This window comes from Protopterus annectens, chromosome 12.part0, assembly GCF_019279795.1.
Source record: "Protopterus annectens isolate FY-2018-M chromosome 12.part0, PAN1.0, whole genome shotgun sequence".
NCBI classification, from domain to species: domain Eukaryota; kingdom Metazoa; phylum Chordata; order Ceratodontiformes; family Protopteridae; genus Protopterus; species Protopterus annectens.
In genome coordinates this window covers 1,293,370,581-1,293,387,229 of record NC_056746.1, presented here as the reverse complement: position 1 = coordinate 1,293,387,229, position 16,649 = coordinate 1,293,370,581, and the positions used below count along the sequence as shown (strand labels likewise).

The 16,649-nt window shown below is 44.6% G+C and overlaps 1 protein-coding gene across 1 annotated transcript in view; it reads right to left on the bottom strand.

Moving 5' to 3' along the window:
* TM9SF4 (transmembrane 9 superfamily member 4) overlaps positions 1–16,649 on the bottom strand; it is a gene marked incomplete in the record, with an annotated part of 2,004,758 nt that overhangs the window by 1,466,809 nt on the left and 521,300 nt on the right. Inside the window, 1 exon segment of the mRNA XM_044090345.1 lies at positions 452–581. Within this exon segment, the coding sequence (XP_043946280.1) occupies positions 452–581 (130 nt within the window).

Genomic DNA, 16,649 nt, shown 5'->3' with positions numbered 1-16,649 from the left:
AAGTTTCCCCAATGGGGTACTTCGCTTTAATGAAGACTTTGGATCTGAAATTCGAATTTGAAAATCTCAGGAGTCTGCCGACCGGCACTTGCAAACTGCTTTTGCTTCGGGCACCGCGCGGCAAGAAAGACTGAAGAAAATGGCGTTTGGTGCATCTTTTATACCCCTGGTGCACTAACGTCAGGGAGGAGGAGGCGACAGCAATCGAAGCCGGACCTAGACTTTGGAACTCAGGCCGACTGCGGGTAGCCTGCCAGCAGGATAACCCAATTGTAATAACTGCAACAGTGAAACACGATGAACATCTGGATGTGCCAGTAGAATATGCCATTATGAACGTGCACTGACTTGCTGCCAGCACATTTTTCACATCGTACAGGTTAATACATTACAGTTTTCAAAAGTGTGACACTGATGAAAGCCTCAGAGGTGATATCTAGATTACTCTTACCTTCTGATTATTCGTGTATCCCAAACGGTATCCATGTTCAAACTGATATTCTTTTGGCTTCTTTTTATCATCCTCTTCAGCACCCGAGAAAACTTCCAATCTTGTTGCAACTGGTAAATTATCTGCAATTCTGAAACAAAATAACTCTGTTCTAAAGCATGAAGTGATTTTATAAACCAGTTGATAATAATGTAAGTGGATGAGCACAATCAATTTACTCAGTAGCAGACAGATACCATGTAATGAACTGAATATTGCAGCTACGACGAGACTATGTCTTCGTACCACTTGCGTCTTACTAGTACCCACCCTCAGACCATACTTCATTTTTCAAGGAGGGTTATGCCGGTCAAGCCAAGGGTGAAATTGTAAGCACCCATCAAACCATGCATCTTCCATTTGAAGGAAGACAATGAATCACATTGCTTAGTTTGTAGTGGTCTTCTATTCCAGAGAAAGTACAGTTATGTACACTTACCATAAATGTAGATGTTAGAGTGTATTCATTGTTGCAGTCCTAACATATGAGTTATCTGGCTCCCGGTAGCCCTCAGTCGGCACAAATACCAGAGTCTATGTATATGACGTCGGCTGTAAAACTGATGTCAGAACGTCAGGTATAAAGGGAGGCAGCTGACGCCATTTCCTCAGTTTTTCTTGCCTTAACTGTCAGGAGCCTCCAGTAGAAGACTAACCTAGGAAGGAAACACCCTAGAAACATGCCATCCAAACAATTAAATATGTAGTCTGTGCCTTAGGAAAAAATGGAGGGTGGGAAAAGTACAGTTGCGTACACTTACCATAAATGTAGATGTTAGAGTGTATTCACTGTTGCAGTCATCACATTTGGGCTATCTGCTTGCAGTACCCCTCAATCGGCCTGATAAAGTCTTGGGTACTGCATCGGTTGCTGTCCCTTCTTCCATGACGACAGGTCGTCAGGGGTGTAAAACATGCAGCCGACACCAATACATCAGTTTTTCTTGCCCCAGATGTCACGTGCCCCCCTAATGGGAAGCCATAAAATTTATAAATATACAAGGTTATACCTCCAACAAAAAAGCAAATACACCAAAAAGCTTTTGAGCATAGTAAAGGAGAGTAGAGGTATAGCCAAAAAAGGTAAGGGGGCTGGAGGGAGGGTAACCAGGACTGCAACAGTGAATACACTTGAACATCTACATTTATGGCAAGAGTACACAACTGTACTTATGTTCTTAGTGTTTCACTGTTACAGTCATCACATTTGGGTAGCTTCCCAAAGCTAAGGATGGGAGGAGGAATTCAGATAGCATTAGGACCAGCTATAAGGCCCTGCAAGATTGCAGTGGCAAAGCCAGCTCTGGATTTAGAGAAAATTGGCAGATGGTAATGCTTGGTGAAAGTATGTATAGAACTCCAGGTAGCAGCTTCTAGGATGTCCCTGGTAGGGACGCCTCTGAGAAAGGCTGTAGAGGTAGATGCAGCCCTGGTTGAGTGGGGTCTGATCCCTTGTGGGATAGATTTTCCATGGTGCTTGTAGCAGAAATGAATGCAATGGCCTATCCATTTGGAAACGGTTTACTTTGAAATAGCCTTCCCCTCTGCCCCTGCAGCAAATGCCACCAGCAGTTCAGATTTCCTTTGGGGTTTAGTCCTGTCCAAGTAGAATCTAAGTTGTCTGTGCATATCTAATAAGTGCAGTGTCTGTTCCCCTTTGTTCTGTGGATTAGGAAAGAAAGTTGGAAAATGAATGGACTGATTAAGGGCCACACTGGATACCAACTTGGGCACGAAGGAAGGATTGGTCCTGAGGGACACCCTGTCCGCATGAAAGATGACGAAAGGCTCCACTGCCATAAGGGCCTGTAATTCAGATACCCTTCTTGCAGAAGTGATTGCTAAAAGGAAAGCTGTTTTCCAAGAAAGGAATTTTAAGTCTGCAGTAGCAGCTGGCTCAAAAGGAGGAAGAGTGAGTTTCTCCAATACAAAGTTAAAGTCCCAGGCTGGAGTTGGAGATCTCCTGGGTGGTCGTAAGTTTTTGGCCCCTCTGAGGAACTGCTTGAGCAGTGGATGAGAGAAGAGGGGAGATTCTGTGTTATAATCAGCTGAAATGGTTAAGTCGTGAATTTTGATGGAGAAGGACAGGCCCTTGTGAAGCATCTCAGTTAAGTATTGTAAAATCTGAGGTAAATTGGGCACTGCTGTGCTCATCCCTTGAGATTGGTTCCAGACACAGAATCTTTTCCATTTTTCAGCATAAGATTTTCTAGTACTAGACCTCCTTGCTTCTAAAATGATATCCATCACTGGTTTACTGAGGGATGGTAAAGGAGAGATTAGGTAATTAGCCAGGCTGCTAGGTTCAGTGTTTGAAACTGAGGGTGTAGAATCTGGTTCTCCTGCTGAGACAATAGGGTAGGAGTCTGAGGCAGGTGCCATGGGGCCAACAGTGACACACTACGCAAGAGGGGGTTACCCAGTGTTGGTGTGGCCAGTCTGGTGCAATCAAAATCGTCTTTGGTTTGTCTTGTTTGATCTTTAGTAGTACTTTGGAGAGCAGAGGCAGAGGAGGAAAGGCATAAACTGATAGGTTTTTCCAGCTGAAGGACAGAGCATCCACTTTCCAAATTTGTTTGTGGGGAGTCCTTGTGCAAAATTTGTCCAATTGATAGCTCTGGGGGGAGGCAAACAGGTCTATATCTGGGCTCCCCCATTTGCTTGTCAACATGTTGAAAATCCTTGGCTCCAGTTTCCACTCGCGTGGGTCCATGAGGTTTCTGCTTAGTTCGTCTGCCAGTGTATTTAGTTTTCCTGGCAGGAATTGAGCTTGTTGATGCACTTTGTAGCTCAGTGCTGTGTTCCACAATGCCACGGCTAGTCTGCAGAGGGGGTAAGAATGTGTACCCCCCTGCTTGTTTATGTACCACATAACAGTGGTGTTGCCCATCTTTACCATTAATTGTCCTGGAAGAATGTGGTCCTTGAAGGCTGTCAGAGCATTCTGTACAGCTAACATTTCTTTTTGATTGATATGCAGGTGCATTTGACTTGGGTTCCATTTGCCCTGAATGCACTTCCCTGCCAGGTGAGCCCCCCATACATAGTATATTGCGTCTGTTGTTAGGGTTTGGGCGGCAGGGGGTAGTGTGAATGGTAATCCCTTGTTTTGGTGGCAGGCCTCTGTCTACCAAAGGAACTCTAGGTGTAGGCAAGGTATGATAGGAATCATTGCTTCTAGATCCTGAGAATGTTGACACCATAGGCTTCTTAGATACCATTGTAGTTTCCTTATATGCAGTCTTGCATATGGAATTAGAAGAATGCAGGAGGCCATGAACCCCAAGGCTTGTAGTATTTGCCTTGCAGATAAGCAGGGTTTTTGTGGCCACTTGAAGTAGGTTGTCAAATGAATTTGTTTCTCTGGTGTAAGGAAAGCCATCTGGGAAGTTGTATTCAAGCTTGCTCCCAGGAATATAATTTGTTGACAGGGTACTAGGTGTGATTTCTTTGAATTTATGGTGTACCCCACACAGGTTAGCACCCTTTGTACAAAAGCCGGACGATTCAAAAGTATGTCCTGGCTTTCTGCCTGAATTAGACAATCGTTCAGGTATGGGTATATCTGAATATTTCTTTGCCTGCAAAATGCAATGACTGGAGCTAGGCACTCTGTGAATTCCCTGGGCGCAGTAGATAAGCCAAAGGGCAGTGCAGAGAACTGACAGTGCATGTAGCCTGCTTTGAAGCGTAGGTATCTTCTGCAAGATTCCCTGACTGGGAAGTGCAGGTATGCTTCCTTTAAATCTAGTGTTGCCAACCAGGCGTCTTTGCCTAGCATAGGGAGCAACTGGTGAAGAGTCAGCATCTTGAATTTTGAAATCACCAAAAAGGTGTTTAGAGTAGACCGGTCCAGGATAGGATGTCATGAATTGTCTTTTCTGGGTACCAGGAAAAGTCACAAGTAGAAACCTTGCCCCTTTTCCTCTTCTGGAACCAACTGAATAGCCCCCATGCTTAAGAGAGAAAGTACTTGCTTTTGGGCCTCTGCCCACTGATTTGGAGGTAGATCTGGCCACCCGCTTGGTGTTGGTAATGTGTGGAAGTGAAATCTGTATCTCTGCGACACAATTTAAAACCCATTTGTCCTGGGTAATGAGTTCCCAGTTCTTTGCATGAAGAGCAATCTTTCCCCCCAAAGGGGCAGACAGTTGAGAAGGGCTTGGCAGTTTTAAAAAGAAGTCATTGAGACAGTTTACCATAGGGGAGAGTTTTACTACCCCCAGATTTGGACGTGGAGGCCCCCCCCCACTGCTTAGTCCTGTGCGTACCCTGGGAATGAAGCCTGGGAGCTCTGCTGGATCTGGGTTTGGACTGAAAAGGTCTGGAAGAGTCAAGAAAAGTACAGTTGTGTACACTCACCATAAATGTAGATGTTCGAGTGTATTCACTGTTGCAGTCATTACATTTGAGTAATCTGCTGGCAGGTTGCCCTCAGTCGGCCTGAATAACAAAGTCTTGGGTCCTGCGTCGGTTGCTGTCTCCTCTTCCATGACGTCAGGTCGTCAGGGGTATAAAACATGCAGCTGCCGCCATTTAAAAAAAAAAAAAAAAATTTTATATATATATATATATATATATGCGCATGTATTTTAGAACACAAAATTTACCTCCAACTAAAAGCAAATACACCACAAAGGCTTTTGAGCATAGTGAAGGAAAGAAGAGGTATAATAACAGAGAAGAAAGGGGGCTGGCAGGTGGGTAACCCGGACTGCAACAGTGAATACACTCGAACATCTACATTTATGGCAAGTGTACACAACTGTACTATGTTCTTCGTGTTTCACTGTTACAGTCATTACATTTGGGTAGAATCCCAAAGCTAAGGATGGGAGGATGGAATTATACAGCATTAGGAGCAGCTATAAAGGCCCTGCAGGACAGTAGTGCAAAGCCTGCCCTGGATTTAGAAGAGAGGTAAATGGTAATGTTTTGTGAACGTATGAACTGAGCTCCAAGTAGCAGCTTCTAGAATGTCTCTGGTAGGAACCCCTCTGAGAAAGGCTGCAGAAGTAGAGGCAGCCCTGGTGGAATGGGATCCGATCCCCTTGGGGACTGGTTTACCAGGGTGCATGTAAAAGAAACGAATACAATGACTTATCCATTTTGAAATAGTCTGCATTGATATAGCCTTCCCCTCTGTCCCTGCAGCAAATGCCACCAGTAGTTTGCTCAGACTTTCTTAGAGATTGTGTCCTGTTTAAGTAGAATATTAGTTGTCTGTGTACATCCAATGAATGCAGAATCCGCTCCCCCTTGTTCTGTGGATTTGGGAAAAAAGTTGGCAGATAAATGGTCAGGTTAAGAGCCACACTGGATATCACCTTAGAAATAAAAGAAGCATTGGTCCCGAGGGCCACCCTGTCCGGATAAAAGATAATGAAAGGTTCCACTGCCAGGAGAGCCTGTAGTTCTGAAATCCTTCTAGCTGAAGTGACTGCTAAAAGAAAGGCAGTCTTCCAAGAAAGAAATTTTATGTCTGCAGTAACAGCTGGTTCAAAAGGAGGTAGGGTGAGTGTTTCCAGCACAAAATGGAGGTCCCATGCAGGAGTCAATGCTCTCCTGGGAGGTCTCAAATTTTTGCCCCCCTCTGAGGTACTGCTTTAGCAGTGGATGAGAAAAGAGGGGAGGGCTCTGTGTTGTAATGAGCCGAGATGGCAGAGGCATGGATTTTTATAAAAGAAAAAGATAGGCCCTTGTGAAGCATCTCAGTTAAATATTGCAAAATCTGAGGAATATTGGGCCTTGCTGTATTTATTCCTTCTGCTTGGTTCCAGGCACAGAATATCTTCCATTTATCAGCATAAGATTTTCTAGTACTAGACCTTCTAGCCTCCAAAATGACATCCATTACAGGATTACTGAGAGATGTGATTGTTGAAATTAGCCGATTAGCCATGATGCAAGATTCAAAGTTTGGAGCAGAGTGTGCAGAATTTGATAGTTCTGCTGAGACAATAGAGGAGGTGTCTGAGGCAAGTACCACGGAGGAAGGTGCGACATATTCCTTAGAAGCGGGTACCAGTGTTGGCGAGGCCAGTCTGGAGCAATCAGAATCAGGTTTGGTTTTTCCTGTCTGACTTTTAGTAAAACCTTGGAGAGCAGAGGCAGAGGAGGAAAGGCACAGACTGATGGTTTTTTTTCCAGCTGAAGGATAGAGCATCCACTTTCCAAACTTTTTTGTGATGAGTTCTTGTGCAGAATTTGTCCAACTGGTAGTTTTGGGGAGAGGCAAATAGCTCTATGTCTGGGCTACCCCATTTTCGTGTCAACATGCTGAAGATTTGTGGATCCATTCGTGTGGGTCCATAAGATTTCTGCTTAGGTCGTCTGCCAGAGTATTTTGCTTTCCTGGCAGGAACTGAGCTTGTAGATGTATTTGGTAAGTCAAGGCTGTGTTCCACAAGCCCATGGCTAGTCTGCAAAAGGTGTAGGAGTGGGTACCCCCCTGCTTGTTCATGTACCACATAACTGTGGTGTTGTCCGTCTTTATCAGTAGTTGTCCTGAATGAAGGCAGTTCTTGAAGGCTGTCAGAGCATTCTGTACAGCTAGCATTTCTTTCTGGTTGATATGTAGGTGCATTTGATTTGGGCTCCATTCACAATGAATGCATCTCCCTGCCAGATGCCCCCCCCCCCCCAAGCATAGTCTGATGAGTCTGTAGTCAGGGTTTGGGTGGCAGGGGGTAGAATGAATGAAGGTCCCTTGTTTTGGTGACAGGCCTCAGCTCACCAAAAGAATTCCTGTTGCAGGCAAGGAATGAGAGGAATCATAGTTTCCCAGGCTGTATCAATGTTGACTCCATAAGCTTTTTAGGTACCATTGAAGTTTCCTCATATGCAGTCTTGCATATGGAATTAGTAGAATGCAGGATGCCATGAACCCCAAAGTCTGCAGAATTTGTCTTGCAGATAGCTGGGTTTTTGTGGCCACTTGTTTGAAGTATGTTATCAATTGAATTTGTTCGTCTGCCGTGAGGTAAGCCATCTGGGCAGTTGTATTCAAGCTTGCACCCAGGAATGTAATTATTTGAGAGGGTACCAGTTGTGATTTCTTTTCGTTTATGGTGTACCCTTATGCATGTTAGAAGCCTTTTTACAAACGCCAGCTGTTGTAGAAGAGTGTCCTCATTCTCTGCCTGAATTAGACAATCGTCCAGATAAGGATAAATTTGAATGTTTATCTGCAAAATGCAATTACTGGTGCCACGCACTTTGTGAAGACCCTGGGCGTAGTAGATAAGCCAAAGGGCAGTGCAGAGAACTGGTAATGCAAATAGCCTGCTTTGAAGTGGAGCTATCTTCTGCAAGATTCCCTGATTGAGATATGCAGGTAAACCTATTTTAAGTCTAGTGTTACCAACCAGGCATTCTTGCCTAGCATAGGCAGTAGCTGTTGTAGAGTCAGCATATTGAATTTTGGAAAATCCAGGAAAGTATTTAGAATGGGTAAGTTCAGAACTGGACGCCATGATTTGTCTTTTCTGGCTACCAGGAAAAGCCTTGAATAAAAACCTCGTCCTTTTTCCTTTTCTGGCACTGGTTGAATAGCTCCCATATCCATGAGAGACATGACTTGTTTCTGCGCCTCTGCCCACTGATTTGGGGGGCAAGTCTGGCCATCCGTTTGGAATTGGCAACGTGTGGAAATTAAATCTGTACCCCTGGGATACTATATTTAAGACCCACTTGTCCTGGGTAATTAGATGCCAATTTTGAGCATGAAGTGCTAGTTTTCCCCCCAAAGGGGCTACCAAAAGATAAGGGCTTCGAAATGGCAGAGGAAAGTCATTGAGACTGTTTAACGTAGGGTGGTGCTTTGCTACTTCCTGATTTGGAGGTGGAGGCATCCCATTCCTTTGTCCTGCAAGATCCTTGTGACTGAAACCTGCAGCCTTTGCAGTGTCTGGGTTTGCCCTGAGAGGCTCTGTTGGGTACTGGAAAGGACCAATTCTTAGTAGGCCAGTGCCTACTGAAACTGGATGGCTGCACTTGTAAGAAATCTTTTACAGTTTGCATAGATTTAACTTTGTCTTCCATTTTTTTTAAAACTTCTTCTGCCTTATTACCTACTGAACCTGGGTGGCTGCACTTGCATGAAATCTTTTACAGTTTGCATAGATTCAACTTGGTCTTCCATCTTTTTTAAAACTTCTTCTGCCTTATTACCAAACAGACTTTCCTGCTGTAAAGGACCATCCAACAATTTAGCTTTAACATGATCAGGCAGATTTTACTCCTTGAGCCAAGCATGCCTTCTTATCACAGATCCGGTTACAGCGGCCCTGCAAGAGGCCTCCAAGGAATCAAAACCACATTGCAAAGTATGCCTTCCAACTTGTTCAGCTGAATGCAATAAATCCTGTAACTCTATTTTCCACACAATCAGAAATCAACATAATTTTCTGTTTCAGTAAGCCCATGACATGTTGTTGATATTTAAGCATATGAAATTGACAGTTTAAAGCCCTGATTGCCAGGGTTGCAGATGTATAAACCTTCTTACCCCATCTATCCAACGGCCTGGAGCCTCTCTCAGAAGGGGTAGGATTTTAGCTGTAGAGGCCTTAACACCCTTGGGACCCTGAGAAATAGTTTCAGGGTCAGCAGTAGGATTTTTGAAAAGAAACTTGTGGGAGTCAGGAACCCTGTAATATCAGTCTGGCTTACTAGGAGCCGGAGGCAGGGAATCAGGAGCCATGTTGGATTCTGAGAAAACATCAACAATGTCTAAAACAGGAGGTATAGCCAAAGGCCTATGCTGAGGAAGAAGAAGAAAATCCCTAAGCCTCTTTTTGGATTCTGAAAAGTCCTGACTCTCCCAGTGAAAATGTTCCCTTAAGGTATGCAAAGTCTCTTCAAAAGAAAAATCCTCAGGAGGAGAAGCAGAAAGAATGGATTCTTCTGCATTCTTCTGCATCAGAGTCCTCATAAGGGGGAGGGGGGGGGGGGTTTTAGAAAATTCCTGATCAGAAGGGGAATCAGAAGAAATGGAAGCCTGATCTGAAGATTCATAATCAGTGCCTTGCCTAGGCCTCTTGGCAGGAGGGGGTTGGGAACCGCTGATCAAGGTAATTAAATCCTTAGCCATTTTGATAATTTGTTTTTTAGGCATAGGGGCCTAAGCACGTGGATCATGCATCAATTTTTTAGACATAGTAGTTGGTTTTGGCCTAGTTTTTGATGATGGCGTTAGTTTAATATGCAAATCTTTAGGCCTGAAAACACCCTCAGAAGCCGGTGCCTGCTCAGCGGCTCAGGACCCATCCAAGGGAGAGACATCTGCGGGTTCAATACTTGAAGAATCTCGCGGCATACCGGACTCTGAATGGGTCTCGGTAGATGCCTGCGACTCAAAAGTAGTGGGCATCAGGGGCTGCGAAAGCACCTGAGTACCGGCGAACCGGCGACTGGCTTAGGAGAAGCTCCGTTGTCGGTTTTGGAACTAGACTGTCTGTGTCTTTCTTTGCGTTTTTTGTGAAATCCGGTAGTCAGATTGCTAACCAATGACATTTCAGGATAGTTAAATCTTGAACCAAAGTATTTAGAAGCAAAAATATACCGACACTTAATAGTGTGTTGGTTAAATTTAGCACAAAACTGACAGCAAGGCACGTTGTGGTCAGGGCCTAGGCAAGGAATACAGTACAAATGAAAATCCTTGAGGTATTTACTTCCCACAAGTAATACAATTATTAACTTTTACTGACATCTGTAAGGAGCAAGAAAAAGTTTCCCCAACGTGGTACTTAGCTTTAGTTTGAAGACTTGGTTCTGAAACTTGAAAACGAAAATTTCAGTAGTCAACCGACTGGCACTTGCGAACTGCTTCTGCTTCGGGCACCGCACGGCAAGAAAGACTGATTAAAATGGCGTCGTCTGCATGTTTTATAACCCTGACTACCTGACGTCATGGAAGAGGAGACCGCAACCGACGCAGGACACAAGACTTTGTTATTCAGGCCCACTGTGGGCAACCTGCCAGCAGATTACCCAAATGTAATGACTACAACAGTGAAACACGAAGAACATCCTTGGAGGTTGTACTTGTAAAAAAAATCTTTAACAGTTTGCATAGATTTAGCTTTTTCCTCCATCTTTTTAAGAACTTCTTCTGTCTTGTTGCCAAACAGGCAGTCCTGGTTTAAGGGAGCATCCAGTAATTTCGCTTTAACATGATCTGGCAAGGATTGCTCCTTAAGCCAGGCACGCCTTTTAAGTACAGACCCTGTTACAGCAGCCCTACAAGATGCCTCTAGTGAATTAAAACCACATTGCAAAGTATGTTTTCCAACTTGTTCAGCTGAATGCTATCCAATAATATGCTTGATGATACTTTAACATATGAAAGTGGCAGTTTAAGGCCCTAAATGGCCAAAGTTGCAGAAGTGTATACCTTCTTACCCCATCTATCCAGCACCCTGGAGTCTCTATCAGATGGGGTAGGGTTTTTGGCAGTAGTAGCTTTAAAGCCCTTGGATCCCTGTGAAATGGTCTCAGGATCTGCAGTAGGAAAGGAACTTATGAGAGTCAGGGACCCTGTAATATCTATCGGGTTTTCTCGGAGCAGGAGGTAAAGAGTCAGGGGCCAAGCTAGACTCCGAAAAGGCATCAACAATGTCTAGTACAGGAGGTATGGCTAAAGGCCTGTGCTGGGGCAGGAGTAAGAAATCCCTAAGCCTCTTTTTAGAATCAGAGAAATTCTGACTTTCCCAACGAAAATGCTCCCTGAGGGTATGCAAGGTTTCACCAAAAGAAAAATCCTCTGGGGGATGCAGAGGGAAGACCGTCCTCAGCATCAGAATCCTCATAGGCAGATAAGGGTAAATCAGAGGAAACAGAAAATTCAGAATCCTAGTCAGAAGTATCATAAGCAAACTCAGTCCTAGGTCTCTTAGAGGGGGAAGGTTGGGTTCCCCTGATTAAAGTAATAAGATCTTCAGCCATTCTTATCATTTGTTTTTAGGCATAGAAGCCTGGCCATGCAGTCTGGGCGTCAGTTTTCTAAGCATGGTTCGAGTTTTAGGCCTTGAAGAAGAAGATGATGTCGGTTTAATACGCAAGTCAGTAGGCCTGAATACACCCTCAGAAGGCGGTGCCTGCACAGTGGCTCCGGACCCATCCAAGGTAGAGACATCAGCAGGTTCCACAGTTGAAGCATCTTGCGGCATACCGGACTCCGAATGGGTCTCAGTAGAGGCCTGCAAATCTGAAGTAGCAGGTATCAGGGGCTGGGAAAGCGACTCACTGAGTACCAGCGAATTGGCGACTGGCTTGGAGAAGCATCGTCTGCAGCTTTGGACCTCGGCGTCCTGTCTCTGTCTCTGCGTTTTTTCAGAATGTCGGTAGTCTGATGGCTTACCAAAGACATATTGGGATAATTGAACAGAGCACTAAAATATTTAGAAGCGTAAATTACCGACGACGGATAGTTCGTGGTTTAAATAAGGCACAAAACCGACAGCGAGGTACGTTGTGGTCAGGGCCTAGATAAGGAATACAGTACGAATGAAAATCTTTATGCGGTACTTGTTTTCCACAAATAATGCAATTGTTTACTTTTACTGACATCGGTTTAGAGCAAGAAAAAGTTTCCCCAACGGGGTACTTAGCTTTTTAGTTGAAGACCTCGGTTCTGAAACTTGAAAATGAAAATTTCAGGAGTCGGCCAACCAGCACTTGCGAACTGCTTCTGCTTCGTGCACCGCACGGTAAGAAAGACTGATGTAATGTTGTCGGCTGCATGTTTTATACCCCTGATGACCTGACGTCATGAAGAAGGGACAGCAACCAACGCAGGACCCAAGACTTTGTTAATCAGGCTGACTGAAGGCTACTGCAAGCAGATAACCCAAATGTGATGACTGCAACAGTGAAACACAAACATCCAGGATTGCAACAGTGAATACACTCGAACATCTACATTTATGGTAAGTGTACATAACTGTACTATGTTCTTCATGTTTCACTGTTGCAGTCGTAAAATATGGGTTGATTCCCAAAACCCAGGGAAAAAAAAAAGGGGGGGGGGGAAGAATCACAGATTAAGGGTTGGTAAGGAGGCCTTGCAAAACTGCAGAGGCAAAACCAGCCATGGATTTAAAAAACAAAGGTAGATTGTAATGCTTTGTGAAAGTATGGACAGAAGACCAAGTAGCTGCTTCTAGAATGTCCTTAGTAGGCACACCTCTCAAAAAAGCTGCAGAAGTAAAGGCTGCTGTAGTAGAATGGGTCCTAATACCCAGAGGGGGAACCTCCCATGCTGCAGGTAACAAAAATGAATACAATGAGCAATCCATTTGGAGATGGTTTGTTTCGAAATAGCTTTGCCCTGAGCCCCAGGAGCAAAATTAACCAACAACAGCTCAGACTTCCGAAATGGTTTAGTCTGGTAAAATCTCAGGAGTGCAGAATCCTTTCCCCTTTATTCTGGGGATTACTGAAAAAGGTAGGCAGGTGAATAGACTGGTTAAGTGTCAGACTGGAAACCACCTTAGACATAAAGGAGGGATTGGTTCTCAGAGAAACCCGATCTGTATGAAAAATGAAAGGTTCTATTGCCATTAAGGCTTGCAGCTCCAAAACCTTTCTGGCAGAAGTAATAGCCAATAGAAAAGAAGTCTTTCAGGAGATAAACTTTAAATCTGCAGAGGCAGCTGGTTCAAAAGGAGGTAGAGTAAGCGATAGATTCTTCAGCATCAGAATCCTCATAAGGAGGAAGAGAGTATTCCTGGTCGGAACAGGAGTCAGAGGAAATGGAAACCTGATCTGAAGATTCATATTCTGTCTCTTGCCTAGGCCTCTTGTCAGGAGGGGGATGGGAACCCCTGATCAAGGTAATTAGGTCTTCGGCCATTTTGAGCATCTGTTTTTTAGGCATAGTAGTCTGTCCACGAGAATGCTGTACTTGTTTCTTTGTCTTTAGAACTGCTTTCGTCTTTGCTTTGGAAGCTGAAGTAGGCTTTACATACAACTGTGTAGGTCTGAAAACAACCTCAGAAGCCGATGCCTGCTCAGCGGCTCCGGAGCCATCTGAGGGAATAGTTTCCGAGTGTCCAATACCTTGAGTATCCAGAGGCCTAGCCTGGCTCCACGTGGGAGTCGTTAGCGGCCTGTGGCTCTGAGGTAGCGGGCGCCAGAGGCTGCGAAAGCGCCTCACGGAGAACCGACGACTGGCTTAGCAGAAGCCTCGTCATCAGTTTTGGACCTTGGATGCCAGTCCTTTTCTTTTTCCTTGCGCTTTTTATAAACTCCGGTCGTCGGCTGTTCCGACGGCATTATATAATTGAATCTTCGGCCAAAGTAATGAAAGGCAAAATCGAACCGACGCTTAATAGTGTGTTGGTTAAATCTAGCACAAAACCGACAGCTAGCAACGTTATGATCAGGGCCTAGGCAAGGAATACAGTAAGAATGAAAATCCTTATGAGGTATTTGCTTCCCACAAGCAATACAATTCTTAACTTTTTCTGACATTGGACTGGAGCAAGAAAAAAGTTTCCCCAATGGGGTACTTAGCTTTAATGAAGACTTCGGATCTGAAATTCGTTTTTAAAAATCTCAGGAGTCGGCCAACCGGCACTTGCGAACTGCTTTTGCTTCGGGCACCGCACGGCAAGAAAGACTGAAGAAAATGGTGTCGGCTGCATCTTTTATACCCCTGGCGCAATGACATCAGGGAAGAGGTGACAGCAACAGACGCCGGACCTAGACTTTGGAATTCAGGCCGACTGCAGGTAGCCTGCCAGCAGGATAACCCTAGTGTAATGACTGCAACAGTGAAACACGAACATCTGCCTGCATCTTTCCCTTATTGTGTTGTGCAGATAAGCCTCCTAGAGATCCAAAGTTACCAGCCATGTGTCCTTGTCCAGCACTGGCAGTAACTGTTGAAGAGTGAGCATCTTGAATTTGGGAATCACCAGAAAAGTGTTTAGAATAGACAGTTCCAGGACAGAGTGCCAGGTGCCCTCTTTTTTGGGTACCAGAAAAAGTCTTGAATAAAAATCTAAGCCTGCCTGAGCTGCAGGTACTGGCTCTATAAGCAACCATAGTCAGAGAAAAAATCTGATTTTTTTACCTCCGCCCTGAGAGTTCTGAGTATGTCTGGGTACCCTTGTAGAACAGGGAAGGTGTGAAAATAAAACTTGTAACCTTGGTTTACTAAACTGAGCACCCATTTGTCATATGTGATGGTAGACCATACTTCTGCAAACCTGGCTAACCTTCCCCCCAAAGGAAACCCTGGGCCCACAGAGGTAGGCACAAGAAGGCCAGAGTCATTGAGAATGCTTGCTTTGGAAAGCTGGCTTAGAACGTCCCACTTTAGAAGAAGAAGAATGTCATTGTTTACCCTTTTGAGGGGCAGACGCCTGCCCTCTGGAAGATCTGAAACCCCTAGGCCTAGAGCGACCCTGCTTGCCAGGATCAGAGAAAGGCCAATTCTTGGAAGGATAATGCCTACTAAACCGAGGAGGCTGAACCTGAACAAAATCTTTAACAGCTTGCACAGATTTCGCCTTATCCTCTAATTTCTTCAGTATCTCCTCAGCCTTGTTACCAAAAAGGCCATCTTTGTGCAAAGGAACATCCAGCAATTTAGATTTAACAGGTTCAGAAAGAGGCTGCTCCCTAAGCCAAGCATGCCTTCTAATAACGGAACCAGTGGCTGCTGCTCTGCAGGAAGCCTCCAAGGTGTCATAACCACAATGTAGTGAATGCTTATTAAATAGAAAGGCAGAATTTAGTAAATCTTGTAAGTCTTTGTTCTTCAACATGGAAGGAACACCCCCAAGTTTAGCCTTAATAGCCTCCAAAGTATGCTGCTGATACTTAAACATGTGAAAAAGAAAGTTCACAGATCTAATGGCAAGAGTTGCGGAGGTATAGACTTTTTTACCCCACCTGTCCAAGGCCCAGGACTCCTTATCAGAAGGTACAGGGTTTTTAGCAATAGTAGCCTTAACACACTTGGGGCCTAGAGAAATTATCTTAGGATCAGCAGTAGGATTTTTGAAAAGAAATTGATGAGAATCAGGAAAGTACAGTTGTGTACACTTACCATAAATGTAGATGTTAGAGTGTCTTCACTGTTGCAGTCATGACTGTAGGGTTCTCCCCTGCCGGCAGGCAGCCCTCGGTCGGCCAGAATCCCAAAGTCTGGGTCCGGCGTCGGCTGTTCAACCATGCTCCCTGACATCAGAGCGCCAGGAGTACAAAGCTGACAGCCGACGCCATCTTCTCCACTTTTTCTTGAACCAGATGTCAGGAGTCCCAAAATGAAAAAGGTCCCATAACCTTTGCAAATACACCTCAGAAGAATGGTGAAAAAAGGAACTACACAAAAATAAACATAAGAGGGGAAAGGAGGGAGGGAAACCCAGACTGCAACAGTGAAGACACTCGAACATCTACATTTATGGTAGGTGTACACAACTGTACTATGTTCATCGTGTTTCACTGTTGCAGTCATGACTGTAGGGTAGAATCCCAAAGCTGAAAGAAAGGGAGGTGGTCATAAAGAAGAAGGGGCAGCTAGAAGGCCCTGCAAGACTGCAGAGGCAAAGCCTGCCCTAGACTTAGAGTAGAGAGGTAGATTGTAGTGCTTAGAGAAAAGTATGCACTGAGCTCCAAGATGCAGCTTCCAAAATGTCTTTGGTAGGAACTCCCCTGAGGAAGGCTGCAGAAGTGGCAGCCGCTCTGGTGGAATGAGTCAGTATACTCCCTGGGATTTGCTTTCCATGGTGTGAATAACAAAATCCGATTCCATGAGCAATCCATTTAGAAATGGTCTGTTTTGAAGCATAAGAAACAAACAATTGTTCTGATTTTCTGATGTCCTTGGCTCTGTCCAGGTAAAAACGTAGTTGTCTGTGTACATCCAAGGAATGTAAGATCCTTTCCCCTTTATTTTGAGGAGTGGGAAAAAAGATTGGCAAGTGGATAGTTTGATTTAAAGCCACTTTGGAAACCACCTTAGGCATGAAGGTAGGATTAGTCCTCAAATATACCCTGTCTTGATGAAAAATAATATAAGGTTCCACAGCCATAAGAGCTTGTAACTCTGAAACTCTCCTGGCAGAGGTTAGGGCTAACAAGATAGCTGTCTTCCAAGATAAGAAGAGGCAACAGGCTCAAAAGGAGGCAAGGTTAGTTT